Source organism: Sciurus carolinensis, chromosome 7, assembly GCF_902686445.1.
Source record: "Sciurus carolinensis chromosome 7, mSciCar1.2, whole genome shotgun sequence".
Classification (NCBI taxonomy): Eukaryota; Metazoa; Chordata; class Mammalia; order Rodentia; family Sciuridae; genus Sciurus; species Sciurus carolinensis.
The window spans coordinates 120,200,925-120,227,599 of record NC_062219.1 but is presented as its reverse complement, the minus strand read 5'-3'; the positions used below and the strand labels follow the sequence as shown (position 1 = coordinate 120,227,599).

The 26,675-nt window shown below is 36.4% G+C and overlaps 1 protein-coding gene and 1 non-coding gene across 3 annotated transcripts in view; one reads left to right on the top strand and one right to left on the bottom strand.

Moving 5' to 3' along the window:
* The window catches only part of Ilrun (inflammation and lipid regulator with UBA-like and NBR1-like domains), a 76,098-nt gene that overhangs the window by 31,571 nt on the left and 17,852 nt on the right, over positions 1-26,675 (bottom strand). For both annotated transcript variants that reach the window (XM_047558067.1, XM_047558069.1), the window contains exons 2-3: positions 15,140-15,294; positions 9,125-9,322 (exon numbers count right to left, since the gene is read on the bottom strand). In XM_047558067.1, the coding sequence (XP_047414023.1) occupies positions 9,125-9,322; positions 15,140-15,294 (353 nt within the window). The remainder of the gene's footprint in view (positions 1-9,124; positions 9,323-15,139; positions 15,295-26,675) is intronic.
* Trnat-ugu (transfer RNA threonine (anticodon UGU)) lies at positions 20,189-20,262 on the top strand. Its single transcript has one exon. It is a non-coding gene; the product is annotated as a tRNA-Thr (tRNA).

Sequence of the window (26,675 nt, the reverse complement as noted above, 5' to 3'; positions counted from 1 at the left end):
CAAATACAGGTGTTGAAAAGAGGATATTACAAACAACCTTATGTACATAAATTTGATAACTTAGGATCCTAGTTATAAAAATAAACTGAATTAGTAACTGACAACCTAATCCTCCAGACCCAGAGTTTCAACTGCAAAAATATCACCGGAATGGTGTGAATCTACATCGTGTACAATCATAAAAATGAAAAGGTATCCCATTTGTGTACAATGAATCAAAAAACAGTCTGTAAAAATTAAAAATAAATTTAAAATAATATCACTGGTTCTATGAAATATTTTACCCCAAAATGAAACAAAAAATTGGCACAACATATTAGTATTGATAGAGTGTACTATCCAACAGCAGGCCATTAGGCACATGTGATTTACTTGAAATGCAGCTAGAGCTATATGTGGAAATAACAGACCTTATTGAATTAAATATAATGTATTATTAAACATTTTTAGAAGTCTTCAAATAAATCTCAGGTCAGAAATAAGATCTATTTTCTTAGTTATTTCTGATTTCCAAATATAAAGGAGAAAAATAAAAATAAAAAGGAAAAGTCACTTTGAAGTAGCTAGTAAGTCAAAGTCAACACACTGTAGAATTCAATTACTTTCAAGGCTATGTCAAAACAAAGTACAAGCACAACTCTTAATAAAATTTTAAGAGGAAACTAGAAGGACGTTGATCGCTACAAAGAAAAATTCAGAGGCTAGCAGTAGCAGGTTCACAGCATTCGTTCCTGAGACCAAATATCCAATATTCACATTCCCTTTGTAAGGAAAGAAAAGCATAAGCTCTTAAAAGAAAAAAGGAAAAAAGAGAGCTAAAGAAAAGTATTATTTTTCCCTAAAGATTAGAGAATGAACTAATTTCTAACTGAAAAATAAGTTTTCAATTCCAAAGGAAATCCATTAGAGCATTATGTGGCTAGTCAAACCTTTATTACAGGAACAGAATGCAATTTGCTTTTCAGTAATAGACTATTTTCTTCAAAGATCCCCACCTATAACTACAAGGCTAATAGATGGTTTCTAAAAATAATGTTATGACCACATTCTGAGCAGTAATTAAAGAAAATAAACTGCATCAAAGACTAAGATATTAGATAACACTCAAAGGTCTTATACACTGTTTTAGACAACAATCAACATTCTACTGAATAATAATCACATTTTAGTTGTAAAGCATATGCTGATTATTTGAAAGGTAATTATGCTTGCTTCCCAATTTATAAGATAATTAGGCTCTAGTCTGATCTAGGGGCAATGGCACTTACCAAAAACTCCCATCACAAAATTTAAAAGTTCAGAAAAATTTTGTTAAAAATTTCTCACTTGAAACATTTTTCAAATGAGCATATATTTAAACATCTGTGTATGTGAAGGGGAAATGCACCTATTTCAATTTTAATTCTTACCTTTTCCCCTTTGTTTTTCAAAAATTTTAAAATCACAACGTATAATGATCAATGTATTCATTTAACCTGTAGTGGCTCTCCCCTTACTCCCTACAAGAAAAGTAATGAATAAACCAATGAAGTATATGAAAATTACTGCCACATTAGAATCAAGGAAGTGCAATGCAGTAAGTTCTATTTGTAAATGCTGTGTTATGACAAGTCTATGTTCTCTAAGTAAATCTTTAATTAGATCTATCCTGATGTATACTGATGTGTACTAATAATGCATACACAAAAAGAATTATTTGTTTTTTTTGTACCGAGAATTGAACCCAGGGGTACTCAACCACTGAGCCACATCTCCAGCCCTTTTTTATATTCTATTTAGAGACAGGGTATTGCTGACTGGACAAGCACCTCACTAAGTTGCTGAGGCTGGCTTTGAACTCCCAATCCTCCTGCATCAGCCTCCTGAGCTGCTGGAATTACATGTGCCTGTAATTAAGCACCTAGCTGAATTATTATTTTTTTAAAGGAAAGTTATACCTTTAAAAAACCAAAGTTACGCATTTTAAGAACAAATGGTCTTAAAACTACATATTTTCTTTTTCGCATTAAATATATTGGTATCTTTTTAAAAATTTTTTGTTGTAGATTGACACTATATTTTTTTAATGTGACGCAGAAAACTAAACCCAGTGCCTCACATGTACTAGGCAAGTGCTCTACCACTGAGCCACAACTCCAACCCAGTACACTGATATCTTAATAAAGAGTATACTTGCTTAAAAACATTTGTAAGGAACTATCACTTCCTTAAATTTATAATCTTTAGAATTTAACATTCCAGGGCTGGGGATATAGCTCAGTTGGTAGAGCGCTTGCTTCACAAGCATGAGGCCCTGGGTTCAATCCCCAGCACTGAAAAAAATAAAATAAAATGAAAATTAACATTCCAGAACAGAGACTTATCTAGAAGGGCTTTAATAGAAGGGATCTAGCTACGGGGTGGGGGGGAAGGAATGATGCTTTCAAATTATTTTTTTGCTGTCCTTTCAAATTTGTTGGGGGTAGGGGACTAGGGTTGTGGCTCAGTGGTCAAACACCTGCCTCGAATGTGTGAGGCACTGGGTTTGATTCTCAGCACCACATATAAGTAAATGAATAAAATAAAGGTCCATCAACAACTAAAAATATATTTAAGAAAAAATTGTTATGTGCGCGTGCACACCAGCGCTCCTGTTGAAGAATAACAAAACTAATTATACAGTGAACAACACACATTAAACAGTACTCACTCACAGCTTAATGACAAATTAGTTAAAACATCTGATGCTTTATATATATGTAAATATGTTGTTAATTAGTGCATCCTACAGAAGAAATCACTGTTTCATCTGATATCTTGCTTTTCTATAGTTCATGGGAGTTCTGGACCCACACATCTGTATTTTTTTAAATTTATTTTCTTGGTACTAGTGATTGAACCCAGAGGTGCTTTGCCACCGAGTCACATCCCCAGTCCTTTTTATTTTAAGACAGTGTCTCGCTAAGTTACTGAGGCTGGCCTTGAACTTCTGATCCTCCTGCCTCAGTCTCCTGAGTTGCAAGGATTATAGGCATGTACCAACCGTGCCCAGCACATGTCTTCCTTTTAAAGGTTAATCTGAACATACAGTCACTTCACATTACCCTTTCATTTTTAAAGATCATGTTTTTTTTGTTTTTGTTTTTTTATTTACTTATTTATTTGCAGTACCAGGGACTGAATCCAGGGGTGCTCTACCACTAAGCTACATTCACAACCCTTTTTATCTTATTTTGAGACAGGGTCTCAATAAAATGCTGAAGCTCAAAATTATGATCCTCCTGCCTGAGCCTCCTGAGTTACTGGGATTATAGGCATTCACCACCATGTTTGGCTCACTTTATGTCTATTTCCTACAGAACTACCTCAACAAGACCACCAAATAATCACCACCACCACCCAGTAGCAGTGCAAAAAACTTCCTTCTCTGAAGGTGAAGTAGTTTATCATCTCGTAACATGAAAATATTTTAGGATTTCAGATCTCATTTACATTTTAAAACGTTCCTTTCTAAAACATTTCCCATACAAGTCACAATCAGCTTAAGCTAGCATTTCTCTTATCAAAGATAAAATCTTATTTTCAAGGGTTGCTCATATTTCTGACACTGAAGAAACCCAGAGATCACAATTGAAACAGTGAGCATCTTTTGGTGAGGACATTCCAGAAGCAAATAAGACTTTTTGAAATCAACGTAAAAAAATAACATTTTAAGGTGGAGAAAATATGCTAAAGGTCAAAAGAACTAGGAGAAATATCAGACAGGACAGCATGTAAGCAGAAAACACCAGGGATTCTAGAGAGGAAGTCTATATGTATGAAACCAAAGCTTCTTTAATAACATCATCGATTAAAAATAAAAGAAGCATAAGGAGAGAAGACATGTTATAAATGGAGAAACTAGAAGATCTTAAAAAGGTTTTAGGAAATACACAATCTGTGCCTTACACAGAACACCTGGAAAGTTTCTTAGCATACTGTGGTTTGGAAGACAGAAAAAAGAAGATTCATTTCTAGTCTATAAGAAACTAAATGAATAATGTGCAAATACATATTCTACATGTGAAATGTCTCTAGAAATCCATGTGAGGTATTTAACTTTGAGGAATTATCTCAAGTAGGAGAAACACCCATCAGCTCAAGGTAACCAAGGTATCACTCGACGTTAGTTTACTTCAAATGAGACCCCTGTGATTTACAGGAAATGGTTAGGAGGCAGGGGTAAATCTGTAGAATGTGGAAGAGGCCTCTATGCCAGGAGGTGGAGAAGCCCATTGCTGTTGGTACTCAGGCTAAAATGGGGACAAATTCATGCTGAGTACTCATTCATCCAGAGCCCATGTCCTAAAGAGCAGTGTTTTGTTGTTGCTGTTGTTGTTGTTTTAAAAAGCAGGCAGAAATTTGTGGAACAATTGCCGAAGACAAACCCTGATCTTAATTCCCACCTTCACAGGCCTATTTTAGAACTGGAGAAAGAACTCAGGGATCATACACCCCACCCTCATTAAACTGAACATGTATAGCCAAATTAATGACAAAAATCATAAAATTATTTTTGTGAATTTATAACTCTAATGCATAGCTAATCCATAACTTTTACTAGATCTCAGGCAAATCACTTATTTTCTCTGGTATTCAGTTTCCTCATCTATAAAATGTAGTTAACATTACCTTCATAAGGACATGTATAAGCTCCTTACAGACACCTAACATACACCAAGTACTAGAATTTGCTAATAATACTATTTGCTATATCTGCTACTTATATATGCTACTATATCTGCTACTTAGATAAAATCTAAGAAATTAATTCCTTTGGTGGGATAGTGTGACAGGGATATCAAAGTCAGTAAAAAGAATACTGGAACTTATAAATAAATCTGCCAAGAATCAGATACTTATTGATTCCCAATCAAAAGAAAGAAATTTGTGTAGTGGAGAACAGTTTAGGTTGTCCAGATTAACAGGTGAAGCTACAGGTATTTAATGGAAATGGGCCAAGAATCTTTTTCGTAATATGCCTCACATGACACAAAACTGTCCCCACAACATGCTAATGGTACATCTATCAAGAAACTCTGACCCTGCACAATCTATTAAAAATAAGGAGAAGAGGGAAGACTTGTAAATTATCAAAACAGCAAAACATTCCTTTTGAAGAAGAGAAATGAGCTGAGCAACATTAAGAGTTATAAAAGTAGCTGGGCGTGGTAGCACATGCCTGTAATACCACCAGCTCAGGAGGCTGAGACAGGAGGCCCTGCAAGTCCAAGACCAGCTGCAGCAACTTAGCGAGGCCTAAGCAACCTAGTGAGACCCTGTCTCAAATAAAAAATAAAAAGGGCTGGGATGTAGCTCAGTGGTTAAGCACCCAGTTCACACCCCACAAAAAAGTTATAAGAATAAAGAGAATGAATTCTTTCTAGTGAAGACCATCTAAGACCACCCCATCAAAAATGAAAAATACCCTTTGTTGTTAAAACAGAAGGATAAGGGGCAGAGGTCACCTAGGTGTCCAAGTTTGTGTCTAAGCAATCCTATAGTCCACACTCACCATTCCATTCAATGAGTCAGCAAGCTGAGTGTGAGCAAAAAATCCTGGGAAGAACCAGTCACATTATTATGGTAACTTAATTTTCTCATGTGTTTACAATTGTACTATGACATATATACATATACATATACATATATACATATACATATATATATACACACACATATATATGAATTATTAAGATCCCTTGAAGATATTAGATTCCACAAAGTCTCAAACTATAAGAACTATGACAAAAAAAGGCTTTAAATTCTTTATCACTCCCAAAGCTAGTATATTTATAGTCAATTGACATCTACAACATGAGAGGGTTGCTTCAAGAATATACATATACGTATACGTATATAAATGGGGGCAATGCTGGGGATAAAACCAGGGCCTTGCACATGCTAAACAAGTGCTCCAGCACTGAGCTATGCCTCTAGTCAATATATTCATTTCATTAGTCGCTTATCTCTGATACCACGATGTGTTCCACAGCAAGAGTAATTTGGATTCAGAGAAACACAGTAGTCTGTAAAACGGAATTAAAACTCTTCAATGGAGCAGATGAAGGTTTGTAATTTATACTTAATTTTGTTCTGGAGGTCATCTCACAGTACAAGAAACATAGGACAAGGAGGTGCCCAATTCCAAAAACAAGTTTCATTTTTATCCTTTCCCTTTTGGGGAGAAGGTATTCAGATACACTTTAATCTAGGAAAAGGTTCCAATGCCTAAGAAAAATGGTTGAAAACCACAAAATTCAGATAAATTATTAAGATCCCTTGGAAGATATTAGATTCCACAAAGTCTCGAAAAACAACTTAAGAACTGTAAGACCAAAAAAGGCTTTAAATTCTTTATCACTCCCAAAGCTAGTAGATGTCGTGTTGACATCTACAACATAAGAGGTTTGCTTCAACAATAAAATTTAATGTCACACTTAATGGTACTTCTAATTTAACACTAAAATACACACAAAAATACTAGAGTCTCAAGCACTGAAGATCAGAAAATAATTTTTTCATCAAAGGGATTACATTTTTTAGTCATGAACATAGTCTTCCTTCCCTCTCAAAAATGTTGACATTCCCTTAAAAATTTACTGGTAATTACTTGCTCTGTACTGGGCTCAGGCTTTTGAGGTTACAAAGGTAAGTCAGACACAGGTGTCACCTTAAAAGTTTTAAGTTGGTTTTTTTTTTGTTTGTTTGTTTAGATGTTGACAGATTATTTATTTATTTATTTATTTATTTTTATGTGGTGCTGAGAATCAACCCAGTGCCTCACACATGCTAGGCAAATGCTCTACCACTGAGCCAGAACTCCAGTCCCATCCTTAAAAGTTCTACATGTAAAAGAGACAACTATCATTAATCAGTAGAAAGAGGTAAAGTACCAAAGAGAAACAAAGGAGTAAGCTATGAACAGATAATGCAGTGATGGAGCTCAGCAGTGGGGGACATTCCCTCCAACCACAGGTAAGATTCTTAGCAGAGACCACCTGAAAAGGGAGCCCTGAAAGAAAGGAACAAATAATCTCTCTGCATTTTGATATGTGACTATGTGTTCATTTGATATTCAATCAATACTTCACAATTTTAACAAGTTAGCAAGCCCCTAAAATAACTGCATTAAGCATAAAAACAGCAGGTGCACATTAATTAATTAATAAAAGGGGGAGAGTGAATTTCCTTGGGGTAGTTTCACAGTAAGCAAGGGGGAGGAGGGGAGGAAGAATGGTAACTCCACAAGAGCCTTGAAGATGATAGGGAGTTTGCTGGGAAGGAAAGAAAAGGATATTTCAAGCAATGGGAAGAACACAAGCAAAGGCATGGAGAAATGACAACATGTGGCATCGGCATCTTCAGAGACAGACCATGGGGGAGTTAGAAGGTGACTGAAAGCAAATAAAAATGAGGCCAGATAGTGAGGTGCTTTAATCATATGCCAAGGAATATGGCTGCATTACAGTAGGCACAAAGGCTTTAGGCAAAGAATGATGTCACATAAACACCATGAAAAACTCTACTATTAAAATATTAGGAACTAAAAATATTCAAAGTTTCCACTGGTTACAAAAACATATGAGAACAAGAATTCCAGAGCCTCTGAAATAACTCCAAAGGTCCTACTGGCCTATAGGCTGTCAGTCCAGGTAAGATTTAACTAGTTACTATTTCTCTTTGGATCTTCAGGGCACAAGACAAAGTGAAACCAACAGAAATTGGTTTATGATTAAAGAAAATGCAGAGAACGAATGATAGATCCAAGGTTTCTGATCTGATTATCTTAATAGGATACTCATGAGAAGGATGTAAGTTTTATGAAGGAGGTGTTCAGAAATTCAGAAATCTGTACTATAAAACATTCAGGGTTTCTGCCCATAGGTATAAAACACAGGTTTGGAGCTCTCAAAAGAGGCTGCAGCCATAGATATGAATTTGAACATCACTACCTATGATATACTAGTGAGAATTGAAGCCATATAGGTGGGTGAGATCACTGAGCCTAAATGGAACTTACCTTGGAATATAGTAATCTTAGGGCATAGGTGAGACTAGACAAGGGAAAAGAAAGCACATTCAGAGAGGAGAGGTGTCATATGAGCTTAAGAAGGTACATAGTGCAAAAAGTCATTTATAGTATAGTACCAAATGAAAATTAGAACATCCACTAGCGTGAAGACTACAAAGAGGCTACTGGATATATCAACTGGGAGGTCATTGATAAAAAAACAATCGCTGGAATGGGAACCAGGTAAAGGATAGAACAGATTGAAGAGTGAACAGAAAATGTGGAAGGAGGCCTGGGGTTGTGGCTCAGTGGTAGAGCACTTGCCTAGCATGTATGAGGCACTGGGTTTGATTCTCAGCACCACATACAAATAAAATGAAAGGTGCGTCAACATCTAAAAAAAATTTTCAAAAACACATGGAAGCAGAAACAGTATAAATTACTTCAAAAGGTCTGGGAAAGAGGGAGAGGTGTTAGTAGTATGACAGATCATTAGACTGGAAGGAGTTCATACGTTTTGTGCATTATCTGTTTTATATGACTTGTGCCTAGAGACTTAGAAAATAAGGTCTGCCTTCAGTTTTCTTATAGCACCTACCAGATTATATAATAAAATTAATGACACCATAATCATTGTTTCAAATGCTAAGTAAAATCTGCATACACTTTGCTAAATTTTAATTAAATTCTTAGGATAAAAGGGAGAGCATTCCCAGGCACGGTGGCGCACACCTGTAACCCCAGTAGCTTAGGAGACTGAGGCAGGAGGCTTGGGAGTTCAAAGTCAGCCTTAGCAAAAGCGAGGTGCCAAGCAACTCAGTGAGACCTTGTCTCTAAATAAAATACAAAACAGGACTAGGAATATGGCTCAGTGGTTGAGTGCCCCTGAGTTCAATCCCTGGTATCAAAAAATTTAAAAAGGGAGAGCATTCGACTCCAATCAGCAACTCATTAAATTCAAGTCATTTACCTGCATGGGTAAAAGAGGCCATGCCCTGTTATGCAATTCAACAGACTATGTGAGTAACACTGGGGATATTATAAGATGTTACCTTAATTCCTTCACCCTGAGCTGTACAAGGACATACTCACCGCCATAGTAGAGTCCTGTAGCAGTGCACATCCGCCACTGTCCCTGATACATTCCTGCTCTGCTGGGGCTGCACATCTGGACGCTGACATCCGCAATCTCTTGTGGCTCTAATGATCGCACCATCACCATGTTCACATGTCCAAACTGGTCTCCCCCGACATACTTAAGACAAACCCCTGGAGGCCAGGCCTCTGCCCCTGAGTTCAAGCACAAGAAAAAAATGTTAGGTAATCACAGTCCTGTGCTGGGTATAGTTACATTATGAAACTATAAAAGAGGTCCCTTTTTCTGTCTCTCATACATACAAAATCCTACCTAACGAGCTAGTTAGTTGATGTCTAATTGATCAGAAGAAATCATCAGAATCAACAATAGTCTATTCCTAAGAAAATGCACTTATGGCAAAGACGAAGCAGGTCTTCAGGATGTTTCAAGTGATGTCCACGAAGAGCCACAAAGATGAAGCATAGGTCCATACCTTTGAGAGACTGTTTTCTGTATTAAAAAGTAACACATGTTCACTTTAATGTGAACTTAAGATGATACCAAATAAGAATGTCTGATTGTTCCAACTTTTCCGCAGAGGCAAGAGATTGAAACACATGAATAAAAACGTCCATAGCACATTCACTGTAAAGTTGCTTTTTGCCTGACATATGATTTTTATTCTGGCATCCTTAACAATAAAATACCCAGATTCAAGAAACTCAGATCTACAAATACAAGACAGAGTCATCAAATAAAAGTTTAGATCTCAGGTTCAAATGGCAGTAGGCAAAATACAAACAATGAAATGATCTCCACTGACATGATCATGAATAAACTATGGTCCCATGAGCAGTGGCATCAGTCAGAGGTGCTGATAGAAAGGATGGGAATGGTAATACAGAGAACTGACTTTGGTGGGCTGGGGTCATAGCTTGCCCTGGGGTAGAGAGCTTGCCTAGAACATCTGAGGCCCTGGGTTCCATCCTCAGCACCACACACAAGTTGTGTCCTTCTACAACTAAGAGAGAGAGAGAGAGAGAGAGAGAGAACTGGTTGGCTTTGGTAGGAATGCTTTTCTTCCTTTGGAAGTGCCAAAGATCTTATCTGGTATGTACTTTACATGCTTATTTACATGTAAACTGAAAACATGTAATTCGAAATGAGAAATCTATGTGTTGACTAGTTCTGACAAGTCAAGTGGTTCAGGTAGCCACACAATGACATGATATGATTTTACCTGTGAAATCTCTATGCAAACCTAATATACTCCTTTTTAAACACAGAAAGCTCTATATATCTTTTTTCTGGAATATAAACATTTGTTATAAACATAAATCTCTGAAAAGTTGGACACAGTAGGACTCTCATGACTGAAGGTACTTGTGATTTATCTTCAACCAATCCCCTAGGATGCCTCAGTTCCTTGCTCTCAAAGTGCCAACTACTAGGAAGGAAACAGACCAAAAGGGCAAATGGGGGTCTAGTGCTGAGATTTCAACTCCATTATAAACAGCACCCTTTGCAGCTCTTGGTTTTTATGAGGTAGTACCTGAAGCAGTGTCTAACATGTCTTGGCATAACCTCTTTTAAAAACTCTGCCAGCAGCCAAGTGCAGTGGCACATGCCTGTAGTCCCAGTTACTTGGGAGGCTGAAGGAGAGGACTGCTTGGAGCTAGTCTGGGAAAATGGCAAAACTCCACCTCTTTAAAAACCAAACAAAACTGATAGCAAAGTGCCCCCTTAATTTAACACTATAGAGAACAACCTATGATGGCAGAAGAATTGTAGAAGATAAACTAGCAATACATGCAAAATTCTGCTTTTCATTTCTGAGGACTGGGGCCTAGCAAAAGCACATTTCTCTTAGGTCAAGACAAATAGCAATGGACATAAAGCACCTTAGAAAATGTCAAGTCTCCTTAAAGACCAAAATCTAACATATAAAAAGTAAACTACTGTTACAAGTCTCAATTCAAAATTATTCCTTTAAACACTCTCGCTCGCTCTCTCTTACACACACACACACACACACACACACACACACACACGTAGCAAGACAATGTCTGTTTATGTGAAAACCCTAAAGTGTCTGTTTATTAACTTTCAAAGAAAATGAAACAAACCAAGGCTGTCTGAGTGTGAGGAGAGACTCTACTCACCTATCCTAGGCAGACAACCACAAGTAGTTGAGACAGCTGAGTCTCTTAGTGGTCACTAAGAGGAGCACTTTTTTTTTTTTTTTTTTTTTTTTTTTGGTACCGGGGCCCGAACTCAGGGTCACTTAACCACTGAGCCAAATCCCAGCCCTTTTTTGGATTTTATTTAGAGACAGGGTCTCACTGAATTGCTTAGTGTCTCACTGTTACCGAGGCTGGCCTTGAACTTGAGATCCTCCTGCCTCAGCCTCCCAAACCACTGCAATTATAGGCATGTGCCACCACTCCCAGCAAGAGGAGCACTTCTATATTCCAGGGAATCCGAGTTAGTAAAACATCAAATGGGCAACATTTAATGGTCTCATCAGGATTTGCTCTCCTGGGTACCACAAATAACTATGACTGCTCAATGTCATGGTACCTGCTATGAAGTGGAATAATCAATCATCTTAAAAAAAGAAAAAAAAATCATCTGCCTTCTAAGAGTTATCAATGATGTACTTAGAATTGTAACTGTTGTTAACTATTAGGTCAGATAATTCTGTAAAGGTCAAAGATACTAAATGCTCAATATAAAATGAAGGGAAATACTGGTGAGCTGTTTGGGTCACCTACCTCACCATACCTAGAATCTGAATTTCAGAAGTATTAAGCAATAGGACTTCAAGTCTTTATTATAAACTGGTTTAATGGAGAATAGGTCTATCTAGAAGAAAATAAAAACACATCTGTGTTTTATGACATCCGAGTTAAGTATCAGAATCCAGTATATGATTAAGACTGTGATGCTCCAGTTATGAAACATCACTTTATTTAAACAAAAACAATAAAGCCAGATGTGGTGGCACATGCACGTAATTCCAGCAACCTGGGAGGCTGAAACAGGAAGATCACAAGTTCAAGGACAGCAAGACCCTGTCTCAAATTTTTCAGAAAGGGCTGTGGTGTAGCTCAGCATGCACAAGGTCCTGAATTTGAACCCCAGTATAGCAAATTAAGAAATATATAAATGAAAATAAAGTAAAAATAAAACAAACAAACAAAAAAACCCTGTTGTGTAGCAATTTCAACATCGTAGAAAGCATCACAAAAATCAAATCAAAGTTATTCAACAGTTCCAGAAAACCTGGGAATTACTATCAGTGATTATAGAAATAGTTTGGAGACAAGAACATTCAAATAACAATGAGGAAGACAAACCTCAAAGAACATTTCTTTTTTAACCTCTATCTGTGGAGATTGCAATTCAAATTAAGTTCCAAGAAAACAAAGACCTTCATCACCAGACCTTGTCACCAATTCTCCCCTGTGCCTACTAAAGAAACTGGAACACACTAAACTGTGTTGAAGTATCTTCTCTATAATCAAATTTCCCCATTATACTCTTTCATAATCATGAAAGACAGAAAACTATTTCAATAAGCTAAAAGAAAAATGGGGGAAATAGTTGTTCATTCCCCAAACCTTGTTTTGTATCTATATTATACTTCTATGTAGACTTCTTAGTAGTTCAGAAAATATTACTTAGTTTTACTAGTATTAGTAAGTAATTCACTTTCTCTTTAATAATACATTTGCTATTCAAAGAAAGTCAATCCTTAACCAAACAGAAAACATTCAGTTTACAGATATAAGACAACAACTGGCTGAACAACGTCCAGAAAAATGGAAAACCTATTTGTGGGGGCTGGGGAGATAGCTCAGTCAGTAGAGTGCTTGCTTTGCACCTTGAAAGATAAAATCTCTAGTAACTGCTGCCCAACTTTTCAACAAAAATTCAGGCACAAGAATGCCTTCTCACCCACAGAAGACCCAAAAGCTTTTTAAACTGCAGTTACCAAGCAAAGGAGAAGGAAAAAGCAACCAGGCCCACCACCAGAGGTTTTTCTAAATCAAGGTAGAAGGCAGACTCTTTGAGGTGCAGCTTTGATATGACAGCCATTAAAACTCAACTTCTCCAATCCCTCCCATTAATCCAAGGAATTTTCTAGTTAGTAAGTGATACAGCAAGAGGCTTTTTGAAATATAAATGGTATTCTGTGACCAAGACAGTATTTAAAATATTTCAACAGTACTCTAACAATTTTGAATACTTAAAAATACTAAGAACTCACTATAAGTAAACAAGATCCTGTGTTACTTAAAAAAAAAAAAAAAAAAACAACTTTTGAATAAATCAAACTTTTCAAGCAAACTTTACTCAAAATAATTTCACATGTATGTTTCAAAAGCATTTTTGAATAGTAACAGCTGGTATTTGTAATTTTGAAAAAAACATGATGAAAAGAAACTGAAGACCATTTTGGTGTTTTTAAAAGCAAGCAAAATTAGGAGAGGTGAAGAAGAAATTAAGCAAAATAAAGAATCAGACTTTGACCAAGTAAGAACTTCCAAGAGGAAAAAAAGGGAAGAAAGAAAATGTGGTTATTTTTCTATATTACCATGGGCCTCTCAAACTAATACTGCGCCAATGTCATGACCAAAAGGGAAAGGAAGTTAATAAATTTTATAAAACCACAGTTGTACTAAGTCACTAAGCCTATCAAGATTATGTGCATTTGGTCAGCGACACACTGAACTTTCCTCCAAAGAGAATTATTTCCAAATATGCCAAAGGGGGGAAAAATTAAATTTAGTTTGTTAGTCTTCTTTTTTTTTTTTTTTGGTACCAGGGATTAACTCAGGGGCACTCAACCACATCCCCAGCCCTGTTTTGTATTTTATTTAGAGAGAAGGTCTCACTGAGTTGCTTAGCACCTTACTTTTGCTGAGGCTGGCTTTGAACTTTGATCCTCCTGCCTCAGCCTCCTGAGACCCCAGGATTACAGGCTTGCACCACCACAAGTAGCAGTACATTATTCTTTATATAAAAGGCTAGTTTAGCCAATCTTTCCCCATCACAAAAACACAGAAAGTAAACTGAGTAAACAAAGGTCATTTTTAGAGGTTTGCTATAGTCCCCAGAGTTTTTTACCATCTCATATCAAATTACCTTGCTTAATCAGGTACCCCCAACACCTACACATTTTTAGCTACACACTTTTTCCCTAGTTTTTCATCACTCAGAATTTCTCTGAAAGTCTTCACTAATAAGGAGCAACTTCAAACAATCAGCATGAATTATAGAATTATCATTAGATGGGACAAGATAAACTAAACCTGAGGAAATAAAAAACTTGACAAGTAAAAGGTAAATTAAGTTACCAGACATGTATTCAGACATTATTTTCAAAGAATCATAGCTTATTTCCAATTTGTCTTAAAAGAGGTAGCAGCACATCAAAACAATGCACTTATTTTCAAATAAATAATTTCCCTCCTCTTCTGAACAAACCCACCAACAATCTTTTTCAAAGTGTATTTAACATTTCAGAAAGATCTTTCAATGAAATTTCAAAGAGAATCATTTTTGTAGTTACAAAGAAATAAGCTTTCAAAAGAGCAGATGCTCACAGCTCTTTCCAACTACCTTGTTCTATTCAAGGTACCTCTGCTAGCCTGCTGGAAATGACTGGAAGATTTATTAGAGCAGAAATAAAATGATGGAGAAGAATGTACAGGTGGAGACAATACCACGAGCAAGTCTAGCTTCAAGTACCAAATGAATACTGATTGTTTAGATTCCATCAAGACTCAGATGGTTTAGAAGCATGAGACCTAAATTATTATTCCTATTCTTGAGCAGGGGAAGCAGGGGATGTTTTACCAACATTTGGTCATCATGCCAGTACAAGAAAATGCTACATACCATATATAAGAAAAAGCCCAGGGTCACACAATCAGATCTACAAACTAAAACATTCCCTTATTCCTTTTTCAGAAAACAAAGAACCAAACTGGGCAAGGGAGAAATGCCCATCAGACACTTACCAGAATTCTGGATCCGCCATGTTTTTATAAACTGAGTATCAGGAGGTATTGACTCCCCTTCTCCTATGGTAACATCTTCAACAAAGGACATGGAGGGCACACTGATGTTTGGGCTCTCAAAGTCGTAATAGGCGCCAATTGCCGCTTGTAAGTTCCTACAAATAAAGAGAAAAAGCGAAGACTTCAGTCCTGGCCAAAGGATATTATTTTAGCCTGTTTCTCAGCATTTGTCACAGAATCTAAAGCTTCTGGTATGAAAGTCTTCAAGGTCACTCATTCTGGCTGAGGAACAATGGAAAATCACCAGGACCAAATCAACAAACTTGTATCACATTCTTCCCAAGGTACCCACATTAAGAGGTAACAAACCATACCATCAGCAACAACATGATGAAATCTGTTATACTTAAGGATGCAAGAATGAATAAGGAAATCAAGAGAATGCCTCCGAAACAGAATTCAAAGAAGCTCCACTTTTAAAGACATTCTAATTACTTAAATTTTTGAAAAATAACCACCTTATCTCTTCTTCCCTCAAAACATATACATGAATAAACATATTACTTTCTTAAATATCATTCCAGAACATCAGTTCCATTTCCTCTTGGCATATACAAGAAAATGAGACATATATTCATATTTTCCCCTTTTTTACCCACTACTTTAGTTTTGTTCCTTTATCACGGTGCTTAAAGATATTTCTATGTCACTACATAATTCATATTCTCAATTTTTTATAGCTGTATTCATTATATAGATGTATCATTATTTATTTAATCATATGACTTCTGAGTTTCCCAATCTTCAACTTTTCCATAAGTAAGGTTAGGCACACATCACTTTGAAAATATGCACAGTTATTTGTGAAATAAATTCCTCTAAGTGACAGAACTTGATCAAAGGGCATATAGTTGTGGTTTTCATAGATACACACAAACTTTCATTGAATAAAAGTTGTATAATAACACTCCCACAAGAATTATGAGTGCCTATTTCCCCATCTGCACATTTACAGTGTTTTTTCAACATTTTTGATTTCTGCCAGTCTGCCGGGTTAAAAAAAAAAAAAAAATCTCAATAAGATCTTAACATGAGGATTGGAGGCACAGTTCAATGATGGGGTACACGCTTAGCATGCATAAGGCACTGGATTCAATCCCCAGCATGCATGCACACATGCATGCACACCCACACACAAAGACAGCCTTATACATTTTCAGGGGAGGTGGGTGCCTCAGACTGAACCCAGAAGCACTCAACCACTGAACAACATACCCAGCCCTTTTTTATTTGAGACAAGGTCTTGCTAAGTTGCCTAGGGGCTAAGTTGTTGAGGCTGGCCTTGAATTTGTGATCCTCCTGCCTCGGCCTCCCAAACCACTGGGATTACAGGCATGCACCACTGGGCCCAGCATCTTTCACTTTTATATGGGAAACAGTATCTTTTTAGATGTATAAGAGCTATTTATAGTTTCATTTTTGGAAGAACCATTTTAGAAATGTTGGTGTTGTTTGTAAGTAATTAACTTACAAAATCCCTTTTGTTGAAAGGAACTACCAAACACATAAATGAGTATCTTCCCAACTGAACAGAATCACATCACTGATAGCTTGGTTCATCAGTGCCAGAAACCAAAGGTCATAAGGCTATTTAAGTAAGCGAGGTTCATTACAAAGATCAAAAACAATTTTTGGTAATTACATTAACTGCTTCTCTCTGGTCTCACTCAAATGTGACATCATCCCCAATTCCCATAGTAGTCAACAACCCAAACTGCATGTTTCTAAACATAACCCAACCAGAAGTCAGTGGATTCATGGCTGCTTTTAACTATGCATAAACAGCATTAAAAAAAAAAAAAAAAAAACTGACAGTATGCATGTTCAACAGACATGCTATTAACAGCAAATACTTTTCTGCTGAGGGCCTGCCTGCTTCTCCAGGTGTTTACAGTTGCCAAAAAGAAAGGCTATATTTAGAGTGACTACCTCAGGTCAAGCTTCTTCATGAAATGGTGGCCTGTCATATTAGTCAGTAAGAACTGGAATTATGACACCATCTGTCCCTTGTGTGTGCTTGACAAAATTACATGAAGCAGAGCTGGGCTAGGGTCCACACTGCACCTGTTTGTTTGACTGTTCAATACAAAGATCTGAACTTTAGTCTCCCCAGCAGTTTCCTATCTAGCCGATAGTAATGCAAAGTAAAGGATAATGTGACTGATCAAACTTAAGGAATTCTAGAATTCCTTCACTCACAAACGGACACAAAAGTACATCTGGAATCAGACCTTTAAGGATCGGGGATAACATGAGAGAAAAATAAGCCTGGTTTGCAATTCCGTCTTTTGAAAACATTTTGTAAAAGCTGTGTGCCCCTTTCTGTCAGGATATATATATATATATTTTTTTTTTGTGGCAATTATTAATTATTAAGAATACAAGTAACAATAAATGTTGGCAAGGATGTGGGGAAAAAAGGTACATTCATTCATTGCTGGTGGGAATGCAAACTGGTGCAATCACTCCAGAAAGCAATATGAAGATTTCTAAGAAAAGTTGGAATGGACCATCATTTGACCCAGTTATCCCACTCCTCAGCATATACCCAAAGGACTTAAAATCAACATACTACGGTGACGCAGCCCCATCAATGTTTACAGCAGCTAAGCTATGGAACCAACCTAGGTGCCCTTCAAAAGATAAATGGATAAAGAAAATGTGATACATATACACAATGGAATACTATTTAGCCATAAAAAAGAATAAAATTACGGCAATTGCCAGTAAATGGATGGAACTAGAGAATATCATGCTAAGTAAAATAAGCCAATCCCAAAAAACCAAAGACCTAACTAACATTCTCTCTGATTATGAGGATGCTGATTCACAACAGATGGGAGGACTGGGATAGAGGATTGGATGAGGGGCGTGAGAAAGACAGTAGAATAAATTAGACATAACTGTTCCTATGTTCACATATGAATACACGACCAGTTTAACTCCACATCATGTACAACCACAAAAATGATGTTTTACTCCATGTATGTATGATATATCAAAATACATCCTACTGTCATGTATAACTAAAAAGAACAAAAAACGACCACATAATCCAACAATCCCACTGCTAGGGAAAAAAAAGAGAAAAAAAGATATATATTTTTTTGTTCTCAGGTCTCCAGCAAATAGCCTGCTGAATAGGTTTCTGTTCACCTGGCTGAAAAATACACTTGGAGAGAAAAAAAAAAATATTTGTATACTCTGGACAATTGCCAAATTCTCATCTCCAGCATTTTTCTTATTTCACCCTCTTGGTTCTGCCATCAGGAGAGAATGTCAAGACCACTATAGTAAGAACACTACCCAAGTGGAAATGTCAAGGTACCCTACTTAGGCAGCTCCATTCCCCTCCTCAAATCTCCTTTCACACATTCCAATTCTTCCTATAGCAAAAGACAACAAAACTGCTTATTTGTACCAGTAGTATGCAGGTAATTCAGCAAGACAAAGAATCAGAAACATTTTTATAAGTTCAAACTGAAACTGAAAGTAGTGAACTGGAATCCTGGCAGGAAGCTGGAGTGCACAATGACAAAGCAAATTCATCTCCCAAGTACAAGGCAGAAAGTGGACTTTAGCCCAGTGGGACTCTAATCCATCAGCTCCACAGACTGGTACACGTGGTTCCTGAGTTTGGATCATTTATATTACTGTCCCACCCAATCAAGCAACAGCAGGAACTGACCAGCTCCAAATCAGTGTCAGGAAAGTAGCTATAACATGTACTCCTGTTCAAAACAACATGCTCAGCTATTATTAGTCAACAAGAAATTCTACTTTGAAATAGAGCTGGCTGAGATGATGGGAAAGGAAAAACACTGACCCAATATTCAGGTCAGTCTGAAAGTTTAGTCTCCCAGGTTCCTTCAGTGTTTTTGCTCAAAAGAAGTTTTTAATCTGATTTCAGTTTTAGAAACACTCTGAAAAAAACAAGAAAAGCAACATAACAGTGAAAATCAGCACAGGCTAAGATGGATGGTGGTAATGGTTGCAACAGTATAAATATCCTTAATGTCACAGAATCATACACTTAACATGGATAAATAGTAAATTCTACATCATACAGATATTACATTACCATAACTAAAAAAAAATTAAGAGTATCAGTCTTTTTTTTTTAAATATCTTTATTCTTTTTTTTTAATGTGGTACTGAGGATTGAACTCAGTGCCTCACATGTGCGAGGCAAGTGCTCTACAGTGAGCTACAGCCCCAGCCCAAGTATCAGTCTTTCAAGTCAGCTCCTACCCCTGGCTGAATGGCTCTAAGCAGGTGGCTAAGCCTCAAGGCAGAGGTTACTCATTGGCAAAACCAAGTTGATACCACCACTGCATCTCAGGGTTGGCAGTGAAGACTGCTGAGCCAATGTGTGAACATATTCTTGGTTGTCATTCATTCAACAAATGAGCATTTATCCATGTGTTAAGTATCTGGCCTCAGGCTAGAGATGGGAGAAAGGCATGGCCTTTGCCTTCACAAAATTAATAGTCTAGTACACTGTAGATAGTCAGGGACAAACAACAGTATCTCTTACTGCCTCTCAGATAAAGACCATCAGCCCAAGGCAGCTTTTTCTCTTTAAGGTGAAAAACAGTCTTGGTACACAACACCATTTTAATTGCATTGATCAAGTTAACCTGAAATGGGGTTGAAAATTTTGCTGACAATGACACTTGGTCTCTGATAAAAATGCAATTTTGTTCAACCTTCATTTTATATAAGAGGCCACTGAGGTAGTGACAGGTAAAGTAATTTGCCCTAGGTTAAGCAATTAGAATTGAGAACCAATCTATTCAAAGGCTATTCAAAACTTTTGACTTACCCAGATTCCACCTATTGTAAAACTCTGAACACCTGACTTTCTTAAAACCTATTAATTACCATAAATGAACTAGTTGTAATCCCCTAGTTATAACTGAATTCTTGAACATAAAGAGCTAACTTTGCATATATTCACAAACATAGAACATTTATTTTTGGGGGGCTGGGGAGATAGCTCAGTCGGTAGAGTGCTTGCCTTGTAAGCACAAGGTCCTGGGTTCGATCCCCAGCACCCCCCAAAAAAAAAAAAAAAAAAAAAAAAAAGAACATTTATTTTTGTACTAGTATATACACATAAAGCAGTAGATTGTTAGTCTTATAAAGAAAAACCATCTATCTCTTAAAAATACAGACAGGAACATCACCCAAAAATATAGGGGTAGAAAACAGTTAAGTAAATCACAATTAAGTGGTTAGGGGTATAGTTCAGTGGTGGCACACTTGCCAAGCATGTGTGAGGCCCTGGAGTTGATCCCTGGAAGGAAGGAAGGAAGGAAGGAAGGAAGGAAGGAAGGAAGGAAGGAAGGAAGGAAGGCTGGCTGGCTGAGAATCTCAAGGAAATAACAGTAAATGCCTTCTCTTTCCATTCTCTACAAACAAATGAGAAACTTAAAAGGACCCAAATAACTTATAAGAAAACTATCCATCTTATTTGAACACCAATTAAAATAGAAATCAGAATAATGGATGGTAAGACCAATATCATCTAAGGGCTTCAGGCCATAGTAGTACCAAACCACTAGTTTCCCTCATCTGTTGAGTATCAAAGATGTTGTTACTGAGGCCATGAATCCACCAGGAATCAAGAAGGCCTACCTCTGAATAAAAAAGATAGCAAAAAGATACGCCCGGGGAAAAACTTAGCAAAACAAATGTTCTTGCCAGGGCTTTCCAACATCAACTAGACAGCAATCTAACACTGAAGACCAAAGTGAAGGATCAAACTATACATGCTTCTAATTACCATACATTTTAAGGCCCAGGAAAAAAACTGAGAATTTCATTAAAACAGAAAGTTGACAATAGGCAGAGGATGGGAGCTATTCTAATGATGACTGTCAATGTTTTTGAATCTGAAAGTTAACTCATGGGTATTACTATAATATCTGAAGACAGCTAGTGGAATGAAGAACTTGCAGAAGAATGTACTGACACAATTCCAGACCAACATTCACTTCTTAGGGCCCTAGCAAGTTTAAAATTGTTTCTTCTCTCTTCTTGGCTATTTATTGACCCATTCGTTTTATTACTTTTTAGAAATGGTCTTTATAACTACCTTATTCCAAGTAGAAAGTTAAAAAAAAAACACAAAACCCTCTGCCACAAAAAGGAAAGGTGATGGCACTGTTCCACATTAAATATATATATATATATATATATATATATATATATATATATATATATATAAAACAAAAAAACACAAATAAATAAAAAGATATAACCATCAAGTGCAGTATCTGGTCCTTGATTAGATCCTGATTCTTAAAAAAAAAAAAAAAAAAAAGTTATAAAAGATATGTATGGCTGGGCACGGTGGAACACACATGTAATCCCAACTAAGGTTAAGGCAGAAGGACTTAAGTTCAAGACCAGCTGGGGCAACTTACCAAGATACTGTCTCAAAATGAAAAATAAAAAGGGCTGGGAATGTAGCTCAGTGGTAAAGTACCCCTGGGTTCAATCAGCAGTACTATATTAAAACAAAACAAAAAAGATCTTAAAAGTCAAAAAGCATCTAAAACTTTTTTTTAAAGAATTTTACTGGGCTGGGGGTATAGCTCAATGGCAAAATGTGTGCAGTAGCATTCATGAAGCCCTGGGTGCAATAAAAAAAAAGAATAACAGCAATTTATTTAGGTATAATTTATGTGGCATAAAATTGACCCATTTCAATTATACAATTCAAAAATTTTTAGTAAAGCTACAGAACTGCACAACCATCACCATGTTGTATGACACTGTGATGTTTTACAACATTTTCATCATCCTAACAGAACTAGTGAAGATGTTAAATTACATATCAAAGGGAAATTAAGACTGCTAATTATCTGACTTTAAAATAGAGAACTTATTCTGAATTTTCCAAATGAACCCAATGTAATCACTTATTTAAAAGTGGAGGAGGAAATCTGAAGACAGAACCAAAGAGACTGCAATAGGCGAAAGACTCAGTTTTGAAGATGGAGAGCCCAAAGAATGCATGTGGCCCCTAAAGCAGGCAAAGACAAAGGAACATTTTCTCCCAAAAAGAAATGGAGCCCAGACAGCATCTTGATTCTTAGCTCAGTGAGATCCACTTCAGACTCTGGACTTCTAGAACTGCTAAAATAATATAGTTGTGGGGGTTTTTGTTTTGTTTTGTTTTGTGGTGCTGGGCATTGAACTCAGGGCCTTGTACATGCACGGCAAGCACTATACCAACTGAGTTATATCCCCAGCCCTATATCTGTGCTTTTAAGCCACATAGTTGATGGTTATTTATCACAGTGCAAAAAACTAAGCCGGGCACAGTGGCCCACGTAATCCCAGCGGCTTGGGAGGCTGAGGCAGGAGGATCAAGAGTTCAAAGCCAGCCTCAGCAAAAGTTGAAACGAAACGAAGCCCTAGGAAACTCAGTGAGACCCTGTGTCTCTAAATAAAATACAAAATAGGGCTGGGGGTGTGGCTCAGTGGTTGACTGCCCCTGAGTTCAATCCCTGCTACCCACCTCCAAAAAAAGAAAACAGAATGGCTAAATATGTATTATTCTATTTTGCTGTATAATTGAAATGTTCATCTTAAAAAGAAAAATCTAAATATGAAAGCATACTAAAGATTACAATTAAAATGATGCTAAAATAAAAATAAAACAATTAAAATGATGCTGTTTTTTGCTGAGTTACTTTATCATAACTATTCTTCCAAGAACTCATTTTTCCATCAAAGATTTACATTTAGAAATAGTTCCTTTTTTGTTGCCCCCTGAATTTAACTGTCATCATTACTTCCTAAGATGGTAAACAATCACTTTGTTTCAGGCTAACTGTAATTTTGAAAAAGCTGGAGCACTGGCCCAGATGTCAAATAGAAAGCAAGATTCAGATTAAGCTATCTCCATGAAGAAAACATTTGTGGTTTGTTGTTCATGAAACCTTCTTTCCGACATGTTTTAAAATAGCAGCTAGAAAATGATCAGATAAATCTATAATTAAGCATGGTTTTCAAAAGTTTGTTTACCTAACAGAGAACTTATAATAAGCCAGCAGTGGTCAAATGTACCAGGAACTTTTATCTTAAATTTTTAAAAAAGAAAAAGTTGCCAAGAAAAATTTTGACCTAATCTAGCTCTTATTTCTGCATAAAAGCAGATTTTAAGTGCTTTAATAAGAAATACCATTTACTTTTTACATATACCTTTGATAAAATGCTTCACATCTAATATTTCTTGCCTTTGAAATTTCCTGACAGTGTGGTAACAGGCACCAGCTTAAAATTCTCTTCAGTTGCATCTCCCTGATGAGCAATACTGGCCTTCAACCTTTGGAGATAACACAAAAGTAAACCTCAGCATACTGCATCTCCCAGAGTGCACACTGGTATATACATCCAGGAGAAAAATTAAGAGCCCTAGATTATGAATTTATTCTAAGAACAAAAAGATAATCCTTAGCCAAATTCTAGGTACAATGAACAAAGTAATGCAATATTACCAACACTACCAAATAATGCCACGTGTAATTTAAACTCTGAACCATATCCCATCCTACTAATCAATACCTGGAGTTGGTTAGTAATTGGCTGCTCCATGGTAAGTTGAGAAAACACACTTTTAAAAAGCTTCACACTTACTAGGGGACTCAATTATAGTAGATGGAATTTGGAAAAATATGATAAAGGCAAATTTTACAATAACTCACAAAATCAGAACAGGCCCCCTTTTCTTATACAAACTTATGAATGACAGTATAAATATGTCAGAGAGGTGATCTTTTAAAATAGTAACTATCACTGACCACAAACAAGGGCTACAACATTTAAAAAGCAGTTCCTGTAAAATTCCTGTTATACTTGCATACAACATCACATACAATGCAAAGCAGCCAGGTTTCAGGGCTCATCCCACTATATGTATTTCTTATGCACTACAGAATAAAAGGACTTTAAAAAATAGCTACTTTACATGATACTGCATAATTATCACTAGATAAATCACTACCAAAAACATCACAAAATCATCCAAAGATACATGAAATAATCTAGCCCATCTGGTTTACTAAAAAAGTAAAACTGAGGGGGAAAAACATGTTTGTAGAAACATTTTTGAGTCTCTAAAGTCTCTCAAAGAGAGAAAAGGCTGCCAGGCACAGTGGCACACGCCTGTAATCCCAGCTAGGCTAGGGAGGCTGAGGCAGGAGGATTGAGAGTTCAAAGTCAGCCTCGGAAAAAGAGAAGTGCTAAGCAACTCAGTGAGACCCTGTCTCTAAAAAAATACAAAACAGGGCTCAGTGGTCGAGTACCCCTGAGTTCAATCCCCCAGTAGCAAAAATAAGAAAAAGAGAAAAGTCACACACATCCCCAAATAATGTAAATAAGCATATTTTAAAAGTTTTATGTACTTCAAGGTTCACAAAGGTCAAGGAAATCTCTTTTCAATATCCTACCCCCACCCCTGCATTTTTGTTGATCCTGTGTAGCTAAAAGTAAGCAAATATACAAATATACTTAGGTAAAATATGCCTATGATCTGAAATGTTTCAGATTTTTGAATTTTGAAATGTTTGTATAGTTTACTGATTGAGGTGTTTTTGTTTATTTATTTGTTTGTGTTTTTTCTGGAGACTGTCTCACTATGTTTCCCAAGCTGGCTTCAAACTTGTGATCCTCCTGTCTAATTTCCTGAGTAGCTGGGACTATGGGTGTGGTCAGCTCACCTGAGTATTCTAATTTGAAAATCTGTAATCCAAAACACCCCCAACTTTAACATTTTAAATTTCAGCGTATTCAGATTTCTGGATTAGGACTAACTATTCAATCTGTACTAAAAAATAATAAAAATTCTATTCATTTACTATGAAGTTCTTTCATAGCTAATTTGTAAATTCCACTTAAAAATTAGTGTCTTTACAGAATGACAACTAAATAAATGAAGGAAAAACAGAACAAGGAAATAATCTTTTGCAACCACCTATGCAATTCTGAATTTAAGAAAAGATCATCAATGAATACTAAAATAACTGAGGGTAAGACTGTTGGGAAAGAGGATACTCCCACAGTCTGGGTGTCATTCCCACAGATATTAATTACAAAGAAGAAAAACAGATAGGCACTTTTTTTTTTTTTTTTAATAGGAGGACACAACACACATTTATTTTATTTTTATGTGATTCTGAGCATCGAACCCAGGGCCTCAAGAGTACTAGGCAAGCATGCTGCCACTGAGCCACAACCCCAGCCCAGACAGGCACTTTCTTAACCAAATATTCAACTTTAGCATAGTCAATGATAGGACAAACTATTATCATATGCCTCCTGATACACAATAGAAGATATACCATCTGTATGTTATTTCTAACAAAATGTTTATTTTGAATCTACTCATAAGGAAGCAGTAAAACTAACCAATAATAGACACTCTAGACCACTGGCTCGGATTTAAAAAAAAAAAAAAAAAAAAAGAAAGTCAATTTCATAAAACACCCAAGTGAAAAAAGTGAGGGAAAAAAATGTCCTGGAGACAGGACAACCAAATGTAGTATGTGGTCCTTGAGAAGATCCTGGGTTTTAACACAAGGTTATAAAAGGGTGTTTTGGAGACAAATGGGAAAATCTGGTTTGGGCACTTATTAGATACTGTAATTTCCACATTAAATTCCTTGGTGGTGACAATGATATTATAGTTATGTAGTATGATGCCATTGCTGTCTTTGCTGCTAAAGGATTTAGGGCTGTCATGATGCCTGCAATTTATCCCACAGGACACAGGCAAAAAAAAAAAAATGTTTAAAATCCATACAGAGAAGTCTTTCATCCAATGCTGATCAGAATGTAGAAAACAACTTTATCATCCAAACTAGCAATTCCATTCCTAGACATCTACCCAAAAGAAATTTTAAAATATATTCAAAAAAGTTAGTAAGAGAGCTAAGAGTGTGGTTCAGTGGGGTACAGTACATGTTTGGCATGTGTGAAGGCTTGGGCTCAATCCCCAGTACCACCCCCCCCCCCCCACACACACACACAAAGTACCAATAAGTAGAAACAACCTCAAAGTCCATGAGTGAAATATGTCTCACCAATAAACAAAATAAACAAAATACTGATGCCAAGACATAGATGAAATTCATAAACATTATATTAAGTGAAAGAAGCCAGATACAAGACTTTATATGATTTCATTTATACAAAAAGTAGAGGAAAATAATCTTTAAAGGTAGAAAAAAGATTAGTGGTTGCCTGAGAGTGGGAACACGGATGGATTAACAGGAATGGATTAACTATGACAAGCAGAAGAAATCTTACTAGTGATAAAAATGTTCTCAAACTGAACTGAGGTGATGTTTGCATACCTCTATAAACTTACTAAGCATTACTGAATTATACATTTAAAAGGAGTTAATTCATGGTATCTACATTACATGTTAACAGAATGATCACAAGTTCAAAGACAGCCTCA